The following is a 15,367-nucleotide window of genomic DNA, read 5'->3' on the forward strand; positions in this document are numbered from 1 at the left end:
CAGAAGCTGGGCGTCGTGTGAGGCTGTAGCTCTTCTCTCCAGTCTAATAGACGGTGACGTCATTTTAAACCCTTATAATAAAAGAAGCTGAACTTTGTTTTTCTACTGAAAGTCGACCCGTTTTTCCCCAAATCTGGGCTCTAAACTATAAACAGACGGCGTCTCTTCAGTGATCTGCTCTGGAAACATCACTTTTAGAGAACAACACAAAGAGCGGCGCAGATTTTTGGACTTTAGCAGTGAACTGTAAGCGTGTAGCGACATGTGGAGATCATAAAACACACGTTCTGATAATTTGAGAAGCTTTTACAAAAAATAAATTAAAAACAAAATAAAACAAAAACCTAAAATGTACATTTATTTCATGGAGTTACTGAATAATTTGCCTTGCGATTTTATTCACGAAAATTCAGATGGACAAACCAAAACACACCCTGGAGAATAAGAAGTTAAAAATCTGAAATAACATACTGATCATTTTTCAGTTAAAGTGGCTTTTGTTGTTGTTATTTTGCACCGAATGCATCCGACATTTTCAACACGGCCAGTTTAGCACCAGCGCTCTCTGATTACGCAGCCGTGCTGCTGCAGCCTGTCCAGAACGTTTCCTGCCATCGTCTTGTTGAAATAAGCAAGAACGTTCCTGAAAAACGGCATCTAGAAGGCGGGATATACGGCTGGAAACCCACTAAAACCCCCACACGCCACTACATAGCTTGCCCCAGAGAGCAATGTCTGAAAAGTGGGCACCAATCAGGGCCCAGCGGTCACTTTGTTTAGAGCTGGTTTTGACCTGTTGGTCATACCGACCCAGTGCAGCACGCGGTTCAACGTCAGCGCAGCAGCGTAAAACTTTGGGAGAGTCTGTTCAACATAAATGATGAACTAACCTAACTTTGTGTAAATAGAGCTCAATATAGAAATATGTCCACATATGCAGTCGAGACTGACGCGGCTTTTTTCTGAATTTCTACAAACACCATTTCATTTTATAGTAAATGAGTTTGGGCTGGTTTATGTTTATGAACAGACGCCTACAGATCAACATAGTAAAGGAGCTCATCTGTGATCCTGAGTTTAAAGCCAGTTTTTATTCAACTTAAACTTGGAACTAATTTGCATTAAGTTAATTACTCTTTTAGTACTTTTACTTTATACTTGAGTACATTTGAAGGCAAATACTTTAGTACTTTTACTCAAGGTACTGGTATCGGTATCAGATGATATTCAGCAGTGTCTGAAAAGAAAGTGCCGTCTCTACTACAGAGCGCTCAGCATTTCAAACCGTTCAATTTTGTTCATCAGTATGTTACAGTTTCTTTGTCATTCCCTCACAGGCGGAGGTCCGGACCTTAGAGATGCCCCCAGTTGGCAGCGTGCCCATAGAAATCCTGAACGAGACCCCTCGGGCAGTGAGGGTGAAGTGGGACTCCCCTGCCAAGCCCAACGGCAACCTGACCTACTCGGTCCTTTTCACCGGAGCCTTCTCCAAGCCGTCAGGTAAATCTCACCCAAATGCTTCCACAGCTATCTCTCCCTCCGACGCCTCTGTGCCTCTGAGTGAATGTGACTCGCCCCCACCGCCCCGCTTGCCTCTGATCACCCATATTGACTCCAGCCATTTTCCCTATGATTGTTTACACACAGTATGCAAAAAGGGCAGTGAACCCTAGCGTGCCGCTGCCGTGCAGTAATGGCCGTAAATGAATTGTTGTCGGCCCCCATTTGGCTCGCGCCGGCTGCCGGGCGCCGCGGCAGGGCCAGAGGGCGGCGGAGAGACAGCAGAGAGATGGAGGCGGCCTCTGCGTGCCCCGCGCTCCTCATCCTCGGCAGGATGAGAGTGGACAGGTTTGTTAAAAAGAGTGTAATAGCACGTTCAGAAGAAATCAACCCTGCCACTCACCTCCGCCGGCCCTGACCGAGCTCCTTTATAGCCTGGAGATAAATGCCAGCGGTGGCGTTGCGAATGGGGATGTACACAGAGACACAGAGACACAGAGGAAGGTTTTCTCTGCACTCTTCCCAACCTTATGCATCATGTTCAGTCGTCTGCAGAGTCTGTGTGCCTCTGTTCACATGTTGTTGATTTTCTAAGTGAAAAATAAATGAAGCGATCCTTTACAGAGAACGCGCTTCCGCGGGTTTTAGTGTCCAAATGCTGTTTTATGTTTTCTTTTCAGATATGTTGAAGAAATAGATAAACTATGCACTAAAGAAGAGTTTGCAAATATTCTTTATTCTTTTGTGTTAGGAAAGCAGCTTAAATCATGTATATTTGTGTCAAAAATCTTTTTACTTTAGACTTTAGATTGATATTTGGCAGTTTTGGCTTTCTGTGTGTTGATTCATCATCAGTTCCTTGACCTGATCAGCTGGGAACGCAAGATGGGGAAGCATCTAAGGCTGTGCCTGTAGAATATATTTTGATGATTAGTTGGGTAATCCAAGCTTTTAAAAAGGCCAAACAATATAATGGACTTAACTGAACAGTAACAAACTATGTGAACCCCTTTTAGATTCCAGAATACTTTAATATACTAAGAAAGCAAAATACTTTGATAAGCAGCTGGGAACACTTACGCTTATTAGGCCTTCAGAGAAAGCCTAATGATTTCCAGAAAACATGTTCCTTTTATTTATAAAACCATCATAGTTTTTTGTATTTGTTGTATTTAAACCAGTATTAGTAGTAAGTAGTAATGGAGCCAGTTTCTCCCGCAAGGGTCTGTGCCACCAAGAGCCTCCCTGCCATCTCCTACTGCATATATGGCACTGCAACACCCACCCCCTTTGCTGGACCTTGCAGGTGGGCCCACATGTTGCCTTTTCGGGCTGAGCCTGACCAGTTTATCAGGTTCCTCGGTCACCAGGCACTTGCCGAGGAAAACTACCCCCAGGCCTGGCTCTCCTGGGCAGGGTACACAATTTTGTGTGTCCCTTTTGCCGTGAAGGATTTCTTCACTCCACACCTGTTCACCTTGGGCGACCCTACCAGGAGCATATTGCTCCACACGGCTTAGCTCTGAAGATCCCTAGACCAGCCTTGCCCTTCCGCCATGGCAAGGCCCTGATCCAGGACCTTGATCACGAATACAAGTGATGGAAATTAGCTTTCTACGCAGGGTGGCTACTCCACATTGAGAAGAGCCTGTTGAGGTGGTTCAGGCATCTGATCAGGATGGGGTGTACCAGGCAAGGCATACTGGGCTGAGACCCCGGGGTCGTCCTAGGACCCGCTGGACGGATTATGTCTCCAAGTTGGCCTGGGAGCGGCTCGGAGAACCCCAGAGTGAGCTGGAGGAAGTCGCAGGTGGACAGGGTCGTCTGGGATTCTCTGCTCTCCCAACTGCTACCACATAAATGGGATGACAAAAGCCTCTGGACTTGAACTGAGTGTGGCATCAACCAGTTGTGTAAATATTTATAATCAGTTTCATGAGAGAAAAAAGACTCTAGGCCTTCTGCAAGTACTAGATATGCCACTGACTGTGACTACCAGTGGTTCTCTAAGCAGGCTTCAGTCAGGTATTAGAAATGGAGAACAGCAGCAGGGCTCTTTACTTTTGAGTCTCAGTAAAACTGCAACATACAAAGCGAAATGTTAGAAAATCCCTTTTATACACTTTAAATAAAACAGTTTAATGTTTATGTTTAATCTAGAACAGCCAAGGGACGTGCACCAGCTTTAGGATAGTGCTTACATACTTTTAGAAACTCCAAAGTGACAGCAAAAGAAATTAGTATTATTGTAGTTTTTTTTTTTAACTTGTTTTGACACTTTTTTTTATTGCCTGAGCTGAAGGCCTAGCTCTATGAACTAATTTGCCTCACAGATAAAAAAAAATGCATCATTTTAATTGGTCAAGAATGATTTAAATTGAATTTGCATTGTGTGCAAATAATACATAATACATTGTACGTATTCACTGCTGTTTTAATGCATGGTTTCTATTTATTTGCTGAGTTTAACATACTGGGAAAAAAATACAGCACAAAATATAAAATGTGCCTAAAAACTATAAACAAGGCTGCATTTTAGATTTTATTTTATGTCAATGTCTTAGATTCAGCAAATAAACAAACAAAAAAAAACAAAGTGCATTAAAATGTACAGAAGTGTCTTCTCTGTAGTGGATGGGTCACCATGGCAACAGCCTTGCCACACCTTAGATAGATAGATAGATAGATAGATAGATAGATAGATAGATAGATAGATAAACAGATAGATAGATAGATAGATAGATAGATAGATAGATAGATAGATACTTTATTGATCCCGAAGGAAATTTAGTGACTACCTGGGATTCCACATCGTAGCAACATGTGGGATAACAGCAGCGCCTCAACGCCACCTGTTCACAGCAGGAGCTTTATCAAGCCAGCGTAAAGTTAATTCAGGAACTTTTAACCGATTATTTGACTAATTGCACCAAAACTGGCCATTATTAGGACACGAGGCCTCAGATGCGTGTGAGCGAACTTGTGTGATACAGTTGCATGTAATTGAGAGCCTGTTGGACGTTGTGCTTGTGGCCTGTCCACTTAGGCACTGAAGCTGGCGCTGGTGTGTGCCCCCTCCTTCTCCCTTTTGTTCCTGGTCTGTCTCCAGCTTGGTTCAGATGAAAGGACTGACCCACACCTCTCTGTGTCAGCACTTTCCTTTTGACTGCCAACCAATAGAATAGATTGTCTCTCTCTCTCCATTAATCAACAGTTCATCTGCACAGCTGACCAGTTGTACTCATTTAATCCCACAGTGTTGCCCAGAAGTGGTGAGTGTGTATGTGTGTGTGCGTGTGTGCGCACCATGTGTTTGTGTGTGTGATTGTGTGCATGTGCTTGTGTGTGCGTGCGTATGTATGCGTGTGTTTTTGTGTGTGTGTGCTTGTGTGATTGTGTGCATGTGTGTTTGCATGTGTGTGTGCGTATGTATGCGTGTGTGTTTGCGTATGAGTGTGTATTTCCGTGCGATTGTGTGTTTGTGTGTGTTTGCGTGTGTGCGTGCGTATGTGTGCGTGCGTATGTGTGCGTGCGTATGTGTGCGTGTGTGTTTGCATATAAGTGTGTGTGTGTGTGTTTCATGCATGTGTGTTTGTGTGTGTTTGCATGTGCTTGCGTGCGTAAGTATGCATGTGTGTGTGTTTGTGTATGAGTGTTTGTGTGTGTGTGTGTGTGTGTGTGTGTGCTTGTGTGTGCACATTAGCCTGATCAGCTCACAAGAATAAATTGGAATTTTTCTCTGCAGTGCATATTTGTTTATCATCAGCAAATTATGGCCTATAATGTGCTTGTTTGTGGGAAATCCAGAAATTGAGGTTGCTTTGTTGACGGCTGCTTTACTACGTCAGCGTCTAATTAAGCTGAGCTTGCCTGATCTATAATATTTGGGCCAGATCGCTTACAAGGCAATCAGTCAGGCCCTTTGATGGACATAGTTCATACTATAGCCATCCTGATACTGCGCATACATAAACTAGAATTGAAACTGTGTTGGGTTGCCAGATTGGTTGTTTTTCAACATGCCTAATTTTGAGTGCTTTCATGTTTATTGGGTACCTGTAGACGGCTGTGACGTGTGTGTGGGCAGTGTAGGTGCATATAGAGGTTAGCTCTTTTGTTGTCTTTACTGAGCCAGTCTTTTATTTACTCTTCATTTCTTTTTGCAGTAAGTCGAACGTTTCTTGGTGCTCGTTTGTATTGACACAAGCTTGAATATTATTAGTCACATGGGACCAAACCCTAACGAGTAATTGTGGGGAGAGCGCTGAGAAATTCTGGCCTAAATGTGGGCGACACCAGGCACTTGTGAACACTAACCCTGTCGTTAGCCCCTGAGCGCAGTGCACGTTCGCACGGCTGGAAAGCTCCAGGTAAGCGTGCAGATGTGTTGTGTGTAGAGAACCTCTTACGATTACTCTGGACATTAAAAGACTGTAAACAAGAAGGATTTGGGGGTGGGTTTAGAGGGGATGTGCCCAGACGTGCATTCTTATCATGTCTGGCCCTTCAGTGTCAGCTGGCCAGTTAAAATGGTCACTATTAAGGCATCACTGGCATACCAGTACTGGCAACATTCCTGGCAATGAAGCACTGATATTTCTATAATTTAAGGATCTGTCTTCTAGTTTAAAGATGCCTCTAAAATCAGCCGAATTTTTCTCAAGATAATAATGGTGTTATGCTGTTTTCTGAAGATATTTATGGTGTAACGCTATTATGCAAGTCAGAGACTACTAAACCCAAAGTAGCCAACAATACAGACTGAATACAAAATATATTGTGGCTAAAATACGTTTCCAAAAAATGTTGGGACACAAAATGTAAATAAAAAAAAAAACACTGATGTGCAAATTCGTTTAAGCCTATATTTAATTGAAAATAGTACAAAGACCACATATCAAATGTTGAAACTGAGACATTTTATTGTATTTTTTTTATATTTACCCATTTTTAATTTGATGCCAACAACACATTCCAAAAAAGGGGAAACAAAAGGCTGAGTGTAAAGTTGGGTAATTCTTTAAAAAAAAAAAACAAAAAAAAAACACCTGGCTGATTGGTAACGGGTCAGTAACATGGTTATAAAGAGCATCTCAGAGAGGCAGAGTCTTTCAGAAATAAAGGTGAGGAGGGGTCACCACTCCAAATATAAACAGGATCCAGAAACGCTGCCACCTTCTCTGGGCCTGAGCTCATTTAAAATGGACTGAGGGGAAGTGGAAAAGTGTCCGGCGGTCCGACGAATCAACATTTGAAATTCTTCAGGAAATCATGGACACTGTGTCCTCTGGGCTGAAGACCACTCAGCTTGTTATCAGTGCTCAGTCCTAAAGCCAGTATTCATGATGGTTTAGGGGGCATTAGTGCTCATGGCCTGGGTGACCTGCTCATCTGTGAAGGCGCCATTAAAGCTGAATGATATAAACATGTTTTATCAACATCTGCTGCCGTCCAGACGACGTCTTTTTCAGAGGAGGTCTTGATTATTTCAGCCAGATGATGTAAAACCACATTCTGACTGTATTACAGCAGCACTGCTCCGTATTAAAAGGGTCCAGGTACTAAACTGACCTGCCTGCAGTCCAGACCGGTCACCACTGAGAACATTTGATGCATTTGATGAACAGTATCTGTGCCCTCAAGTCTGAGCAGCGATTGTGAAGTATATCTGTCAGGAGCCAAGCCGTGTTTTCGTGTGTATGTTTATTGATTATACCACAGCCGTCTCTATTTCCTGCCTCTTTACTGTTCTTACATGCTCGCCGCCCATTGCCGCTGAAGTGGGCTGTATTTGTATACTAGCCCACCTCCCCTGTAATACATATCTATGGACATCCTCATCTCCCAGGTCTGTTTGAAGCAGACTCTTCTGGCCCGTCCATCGCACCCACCGCCGAGTGGACTTAAAAGTATCTTTTCCGACAAGTAGGACGAGCAGCTTAGTGACTCAAGATTGTAATCTGGAAACGCGAGCCGATGGAAGTGACCTCTCTCAAAGCCTGCCACGTCCACCCCCCTCCACTCTCATAGTGCGAGAGCTTTGAAGTATTCTTCTGAGCCAAGAAGCTGAGATTATGATGTGCGGGCTGGGGGTGGGGGTGTGTGTGTGTGTGTGTGGGGGGGGGGGGGGGGGGGGGGGGGGGGGGGGGTGGTTGATTCGAGAGTGCACAAAAAGGAAAGTAGCGAGAGGAAAAAAACGTAGTGCCTTTTTTCCTGGAATGGCTCGATTCCCTTTCTCGCTGTTGTCCGTTCTTGCCAGTGCTGCTTTGCTAACGTTACGTGTGGTTTGAATGATGAGCTGCCTTTGAAGAGTCTGTCTTACTTTGCCATTATTTTCCAGAGATCTCGGCGGGATCGCTGTCCTTTGCGGTGAAAATATTTCATCACGGTAATTTAATTACGATCCCCATTTCTGGAAAAGTTGGGACATTCTGGAAACATGCAGTAGAAACAAGGATCTGTGATTTGTTCATTCTCTTGGACCTTTTATATAACTGACAAAAGTACAACCCCAAAAAATTTCCAAAAAAGTCGGGATGCTGTGCAAAATGTTAATGAAAACAAATGCAATGATATGCAAATCACTTAAACCCTGTATTTAAATGAAAATGGAACAAAGACAACATATCATAAAAAAACCTTAGTTTCAACATTTGATTTGTTGTCTTTGTACTATTTTCAAATGAATATAGGGTTTAAATGATTTGCACATCATTGGATTTTGTTTTCGTTTCCATTTGGCACAGAATCCCAAATCACCAGAAATCAGTTTGTGCAAAGAAGAGATTTCCAGTGTTTTCACTGACCAACTTAATTTTATTTGAAACATTGAAAACTGTGTTGAATGTCTACAACGCCTTCACAAAAAGTTGGTAAAGAGGCATTTCTAAAATTTAATTTCACTTTTTAAGTTTGGGAACTGAGGAAATAATTGTTGCAGTTTTGCAAGTGGAATTTTTGCCCATTAGCTGCTCAACAGTCTCCTCTTCATCATGCGCCATACATTTTCAATAGGAGGCAGATCTGGACTGCAGGCCAGCCAGTCAAGCACCGCACTGTGTGTCAAAGCCACGCTGTTGTAACACTCGAAGAATGAGGCCTGGCGATGTCTTGCTGAGACATGCAGGAACTTCTTGACATCGTCTTAATAGCAACTGATGTTTCTCTAAAATCCCAAAACCACCTCAAAGGTACACAAGCCCCCCGTACCGCGGGCACAGATGCACCCCATACCATGACGGATGTTAGCTATTGAACCTTTCACTGATGGAAATCTGCGCCTTGCGTCCGAGGTGAGCTTTGGCCCGGAGAACTCTGCGCAGAACATGATAAAAGCTAAACGTGGCATAATTTATATTTATATTATACGATATATCGTCATATCGCCCACCCTTACTCTGCCACAGATTTATGCAGATTGCTGCTGTTGGTGTTTGGGGTTTATGTGCACGAGTGTCTAGACCAGGGTTGATGCCTTTCAGGGTCAAGTCAACTGACCAGCACACGTGCACTATCCGCTGGGAAGTCAAAAGCAGAAGTTTGCCGATTTCTCCCAGTGGACTGCTGGAGAATTTATTGGCCGGTGGCCGGCAGTCACAGATTAAGGGAAACGTCGATCTGTAATGACCCCTTCTACATGTTAGTATTGCCGTAAAGCCAGCCTTTTATGTCTGAGATATCGGAGTGGGAGCTATTACACATGACAGGGGTGAGCAAGGGACTGCGGACCAAGGCTAGCATTATTAAATATTGACTAGTGCGGTGATTTATGTAGAGCTGGAGGGGGGGAAGTGACTTTTTAACTGTGATATATTCTTTAGTCACCAAACCCTTCCATTTATCTTTTTCTAGAAATAAAGCACATGTTGGCTGCATGTTTTTAGCTCTAGGAGAAAGGAATAAAGACGCCTTCTAAAGATGGATCGGCAATTCATTCTCCAAACTCCAGAAGCAGGATGGGTACACTGGAAACTGTTTATATACCATATAGATTTTGTGAATTATGAGCGAGTTATGGAATAATTGCCCTAATCAACACTGATATCTCTAACCAGGAGTCTCTAACCAGTCACTGAATGTTTTACCTTTTTCTGTCAGCATCTTGGCCAATCACCGATGTTCACTAACACAGTCAATATTCATTGAGCTTCTCCAATGAAAAAACATATATTAACTATTCCGCCCTTTTGGGATTATCAGTTATTGTTAATTTTATTTTGTACAGTTTTTTTACATTAAAAGGCAAACTATGCTTTATTTGCATTTTACTGACCACTTTGTTTTACATATGTCATCAAACAATGCCATACCATGCTTATATGATTATAACATTGTTTTTTGTTGCTAGGGCTCAATTACTGCCTTAATTCCTCATAGGTAGTAAGAAATTTTACAATATTTACTATGAAAACTTATTACAGTGTGAGTTTTTCTCCCAGTGTTGTTCAGCCTTGTTAGAGGCCTGGCTTTTTACATGACTTTATTAAATGGCCTATTTCCTTTTTTGCTCATTTTAATTAGTAAATTCAGTCAAGTGTGTAAATCTTCTTAAAATCTTAGTTAAAATATTTTTTGCTTCATGGTAGAGATCTGCCTGGGACTGGTTTTATAGTCCCACTCCCATCCTCTCTTGCAGGATTTAATCCCGCCCCCACCCGCAACTGAAGTGTTATGGCCCGCTCCCAATTGCATACTTCATCAAGGCGATCTGATGTCCAGTATTTCGCTTAGTCTATTCACAAATACGTTATTCTCTGCTGAAATAACATGGTAGCCATGGTCATCGGGCTCACTGTGAAGTAACTTTACCATATGTCATTTATTCCCAGTAAAGAATTAAACCACAGAGCGGCTATTATTTCACAGCTGTGACCGTCAGACCGAAGAATCCGAATTTGCATGTTGTTCACATGATCGACTGCTTTGCAGTTAATTCATTCACTGTTATCATTTTATATGGCATATATATGTTATATATTACATATATGATTTAGTGATCGTTCTACTTTATTTAGGCTATTCATTCATTAGCGGGATTTGCTCCTGCAGTGGGCTGGTTACCCACCCGGTCCCACACACAGCACTGAATATTAGTCCCATGCAGCCAGGTACTGTGGTGGGTCCTGCGAGTCCAGTGGGAACCCCACAGGGGTCAAACCTCTACATCACAGTGCTTCATCACTGATGGAGCGAAAGCTTCACTCCTTCTCCTGTAAAGTTGCTTTTATGAAGGAAATTCTTTTTGTTTTCACAGTAAAAACAGAATAGAATAGAAACTAAGCTGCAAAAACGGCTCCTTATGAATTCACTGTTTTTGTGATGTTATGAAAACCAATTTATTTGCATACTTTTACACACCTGTGGACGTTTCATTGAGGTGTAACGTATTGGTGGAAAAAGATATAAAACTAAACATATAATACACTGTAGCTTTGGCATAGGCCACACTTTTAATGGTTTAGTTTTAACCTCTTCAGCTCCTCGGGACCACCGGTGGGTCCAAACCGCACTCGGTCATGTTCTCCATAATGTTCATACTCCATAAGCTCCATTCAGAAGCTGGGCGTCGTGTGAGGCTGTAGCTCTTCTCTCCAGTCTAATAGACGGTGACGTCATTTTAAACCCTTATAATAAAAGAAGCTGAACTTTGTTTGTTTTTCTACTGAAAGTCGACCCGTTTTTCCCCAAATCTGGGCTCTAAACTATAAACAGCCGGCGTCTCTTCAGTGATCTGCTCTGGAAACATCACTTTTAGAGAACAACACAAAGAGCGGCGGAGATTTCTGGCTCTCAGCAGTGAATTATGAGTGTATAGTGATGTGTGGAGATCATAAAACACATGTTCTGTTCATTTGAGGAGCTTTTACAAAAATAAATAAAAATTTACATTTATTTCAAGCAGTTACTGAATAATTTGCTTTACAATTTGGTCACGAAAATTCAGATGGAAAACCAAAACACTCCCTGGAGAATAAATAGTAATTATGTATTAAAATTTGTGAAAGTGTGGTCTCTGTAGAGCAGGGGTCTTTAATTAAAGTTCAATAAGGTCCAGTTAGAGAGAATCTCCTCAAGCGAAGGTCCAGAACATCATAACGTCTGACCTGCATCACGACTCAGAGCCATGTACTGATTACTGAAGTAGCCGAGTAGGAATATCAGCATCTACAGTCGACAGCTGAACATCAGATCAAATAAAGTCCAGTTCGGTCAGATTTCACCAACATTTACTGAACATCAGATCAAATAAAGTCCAGTTCGGTCAGATTTCACCAACATTTACTGAACATCAGATCAAATAAAGTCCAGTTCGGTCAGATTTCAACAACATTTACTGAACATCAGATCAAATAAAGTCCAGTTCGGTCAGATTTCACCAACATTTACTGAACACCAGATCAAATAAAGTCCAGTTCGGTCAGATTTCACCAACATTTACTGAACATCAGATCAAATAAAGTCCAGTTCGGTCAGATTTCACCAACATTTACTGAACATCAGATCAAATAAAGTCCAGTTCGGTCAGATTTCACCAACATTTACTGAACATCAGATCAAATAAAGTCCAGTTCGGTCAGATTTCAACAACATTTACTGAACATCAGATCAAATAAAGTCCAGTTTGGTCAGATTTCACCAACATTTACTGAACATCAGATCAAATAAAGTCCAGTTCGGTCAGATTTCAACAACATTTACTGAACATCAGATCAAATAAAGTCCAGTTCGGTCAGATTTCACCAACATTTACTGAACATCAGATCAAATAAAGTCCAGTTCGATCAGATTTCAACAACATTTACTGAACATCAGATCAAATAAAGTCCAGTTCGGTCAGATTTCAACAACATTTACTGACCATCAGATCAAATAAAGTCCAGTTCGGTCAGATTTCACCAACATTTACTGAACATCAGATCAAATAAAGTCCAGTTCGGTCAGATTTCAACACCATTTACTGAACATCAGATCAAATAAAGTCCAGTTATTTACTTTCTTTCCCTTAGAAAATCAGCTAAACAAATCATTTGACAAGCTGCGTTTGAACTCATGGATACAAACTTAGGTGTCTATGCAGCCTATGGCAGTTTAGCCCCGCCCATTCTAGTTGAAGTTATAAGGAGAGTTTTAGACTGGCCGCCTCGTACTGTGCCACATTCAAAAAGCAATCAAACCAGAGGTCGTTTACATACATCATCCTTAAAGGCACAGCTATCAGCGTGAGAGGCGAAGTGAAAACGCAGGCCTGTTTAATTCTAAGGGATGAAGAGAGGTTGGAAGGTTGTCATGTCACAATAAGGCATGTAAACCCACACATGTCAACAAACGTGGTCTATGGGCTTATTGAACTTTTTGCTGAAATGGACTGTGACCCACCACCCGCTCTTGGAGTAATAGTACTGGACTATTGACCACTACTAGACTGTGGCGGCTAAGAGTTTGATCACAAGCCTGGAGGAGTGATAGCATGTGGATGTGCTTTTAGTCACTGGGGCACTTCATGTCTATTGATTTCTTTATAGTACCACCACATTTCAGAGCCTTGAGATGGGTGAGGGCGAGGGGTTATGGACTCAGAACACGTATCCTCGCGCACACACACTCCTCCCACCCCCTCTCTCTCCAGCAGCACATCTGGTCCAGAAGAGAGGTGAGAACTTGGAGGAAATTAATTCGCTTTTAATTTGCAAGCAGGGCCGTATATCCTGCGGTCGATTGCATTACAGTAAGTGGTGGTGGCTGGGGACTGAGAGGCCTGACTCCTGACCTATTGGTTAATGTGCCCAAATGCATGTGCCTGAGTGGAGACATGGCTTGCGTGCTCTGTCCAGGGTTGAGGTGTGTGTGAGTTTAAGGGGCGTTTACGAGCCTGTGTGTCGGAGAGAGAGAGTATGGGGTGGTGCTTTTTAAGACTGTGAGCGTAGGATTGCCAGGACGGCAGTGAGCCCAAACAGCGTTTCATTGGAAAGATCCTTTCTATTTGGTCTTACAGTGAAGCATCATTGTGAAAGTTTATAGATTTTCATTTCCTTCCTCTTTCTTTTTACACATTTCCTTATAAAGCTTTCACCAGATTGACAGCGCGCGACCGCTACCCAAACAAGACGTCTTTTGTTGCTATTATTTATGAAATGGTATTTTCGTTTTTCTTTTTCTTGCCGGGCAGCTTCCTGTGTTTTTAAATCAATGTCTGGGTTAGCACAAGCGATCAATCCCCATTTCTGGATTAAGACCCAGACAGCTAAAGCCTAGGCTTCCTTGTGTCAGCAGGGCGCCGTGCATCTCACACACACACACACACACACACACACACACACACACACACACACAATGCACCACCTGAAACACATCTCTCCGTCTGATTTAGGAAAGCCTTGTTTTTCCACAGTGTCTGTGCTTAATGGTCAGTGGAAGTAATAAATAAATGAACAGCAGAAGAACAGCTGTTCCTTTGCCCTGATGCTTCTGTGTTGAGATCTACTCATGTATCTCTTAGGGATGGGTACCGGGAATCGAGGACCCTGAATAAAACCTATAAAGCATTTGTTTCTTACGTTATTTGGTACTGAAACTGAAAATTTGAGCACAACTACCGCACATTTTACACATTATAAATTATCACTAATATTAGCCTCAGCCATAATTACATAAGTGTGTAAAAGGATCATAAGAGGTTGGTACCTCACAGAGAAGGGGTGTCCAGTCCCATCCGCAGAGGGCCGATGTCAACAGAGCAGGAAAACACCTGAGGGAATGTTTGAAGACTAAGACCAACTGATCAAACGAGTAGAATCGTGCGAGTTCCGGCTTGTTTGGACGCTTTATAGACCACGCCGTGCTGCTTCTGGTATAAAATAAGTTCAGTTTGATTTTTTTTGAGCTATCTGTTGTTTTTAATGTTGCAATAATCAAAACAGCTGGAAAAGATCATCTTGTGATCACCTGTTTGTGTTGCAGGTCAAAACGGAAGCAGTGTGGAAGTGACGGAGACCAGAGCTCAGCTCAGTACGGGTAAAGCTGGCCACTGGGTGTCTGTAGGAGGCCTCCTTCCCTACTCCAACTACAGCGTCCAGGTCAGAGCCTGCAACAGCCAGGGCTGCGTGGAGAGCGCCCCCACCAGCATTTCACTCCCCCCTGCAGGTAAGTGCGCCACACGCTCGTGCACCACTCAGATCTTGATCAAAACATAGGAGTTAGTCGTTTGGTGTTTTACGATGTTTGTGATGGTAACCGGGGGGGGGGGGGGGGGGGGGGGGGTGCTGGTGGGGGGGGGGGCTGGTGGGGGGGGGGGGGTTACCTACAGCAGGGGTTACCTAAAGCCTACAGCAATACAGTTTGTCTCAGGCAACAGGCAGCAGTTTCAAACTATTGCATGGTATAGCTTTCTGTCAGGTAACTTTTAGAGATTAAGGTCTTTTACCCCCACCTGTTTTCAAGTGTCGCCCCTTGTTCCTGAGCTACAGGGCAGTGGTTGAGATCTTCCTCTGAAATGAGACCCTCTAATAAAAGAGCATCACTTCATTAACAGCTACTAGCGCCGCTCTGTAGGCGACCCTGCCCGTCTGCAGGGACAGCAGAGGAGGGGAAAGTTCAGCTCCTCACTGCTGGGCTTTAGTTACATTTAGGGATCATACGCCTTCAAAGAGGGGGGCAGTTATTTATTATCACCCCCCCCTAATTCTTCAGTGATATGAAGCTGAAGTCAGAGATTCTCCAGATTCTTGTTAGAATTTTCCCGTTCCACCTTAAATGGAGCAGCAGTTACATTCTGGCACTGCAGGCATCAGAATTGCTGGACTATTTAAGGTGGAACGGGAAAGTTAGCGAGCTAGCTACCGAGACATTAGCATGCTAATAGTGATTTTTA

The 15,367-nt window shown here is 42.9% G+C and overlaps 1 protein-coding gene across 1 annotated transcript in view; it reads left to right on the forward strand.

Annotated features, from left to right (window-relative positions):
• Nucleotides 1-15,367, forward strand: part of ush2a (Usher syndrome 2A (autosomal recessive, mild)) — a 387,029-nt gene that overhangs the window by 172,891 nt on the left and 198,771 nt on the right. The window contains exons 37-38 of the mRNA XM_037541699.1: nucleotides 1,338-1,500; nucleotides 14,458-14,640. Coding sequence (XP_037397596.1) covers nucleotides 1,338-1,500; nucleotides 14,458-14,640 — 346 coding nt within the window. The remainder of the gene's footprint in view (nucleotides 1-1,337; nucleotides 1,501-14,457; nucleotides 14,641-15,367) is intronic.

The sequence above is a fragment of the Pygocentrus nattereri genome, chromosome 10, assembly GCF_015220715.1.
Source record: "Pygocentrus nattereri isolate fPygNat1 chromosome 10, fPygNat1.pri, whole genome shotgun sequence".
Taxonomy (NCBI): Eukaryota; Metazoa; Chordata; class Actinopteri; order Characiformes; family Serrasalmidae; genus Pygocentrus; species Pygocentrus nattereri.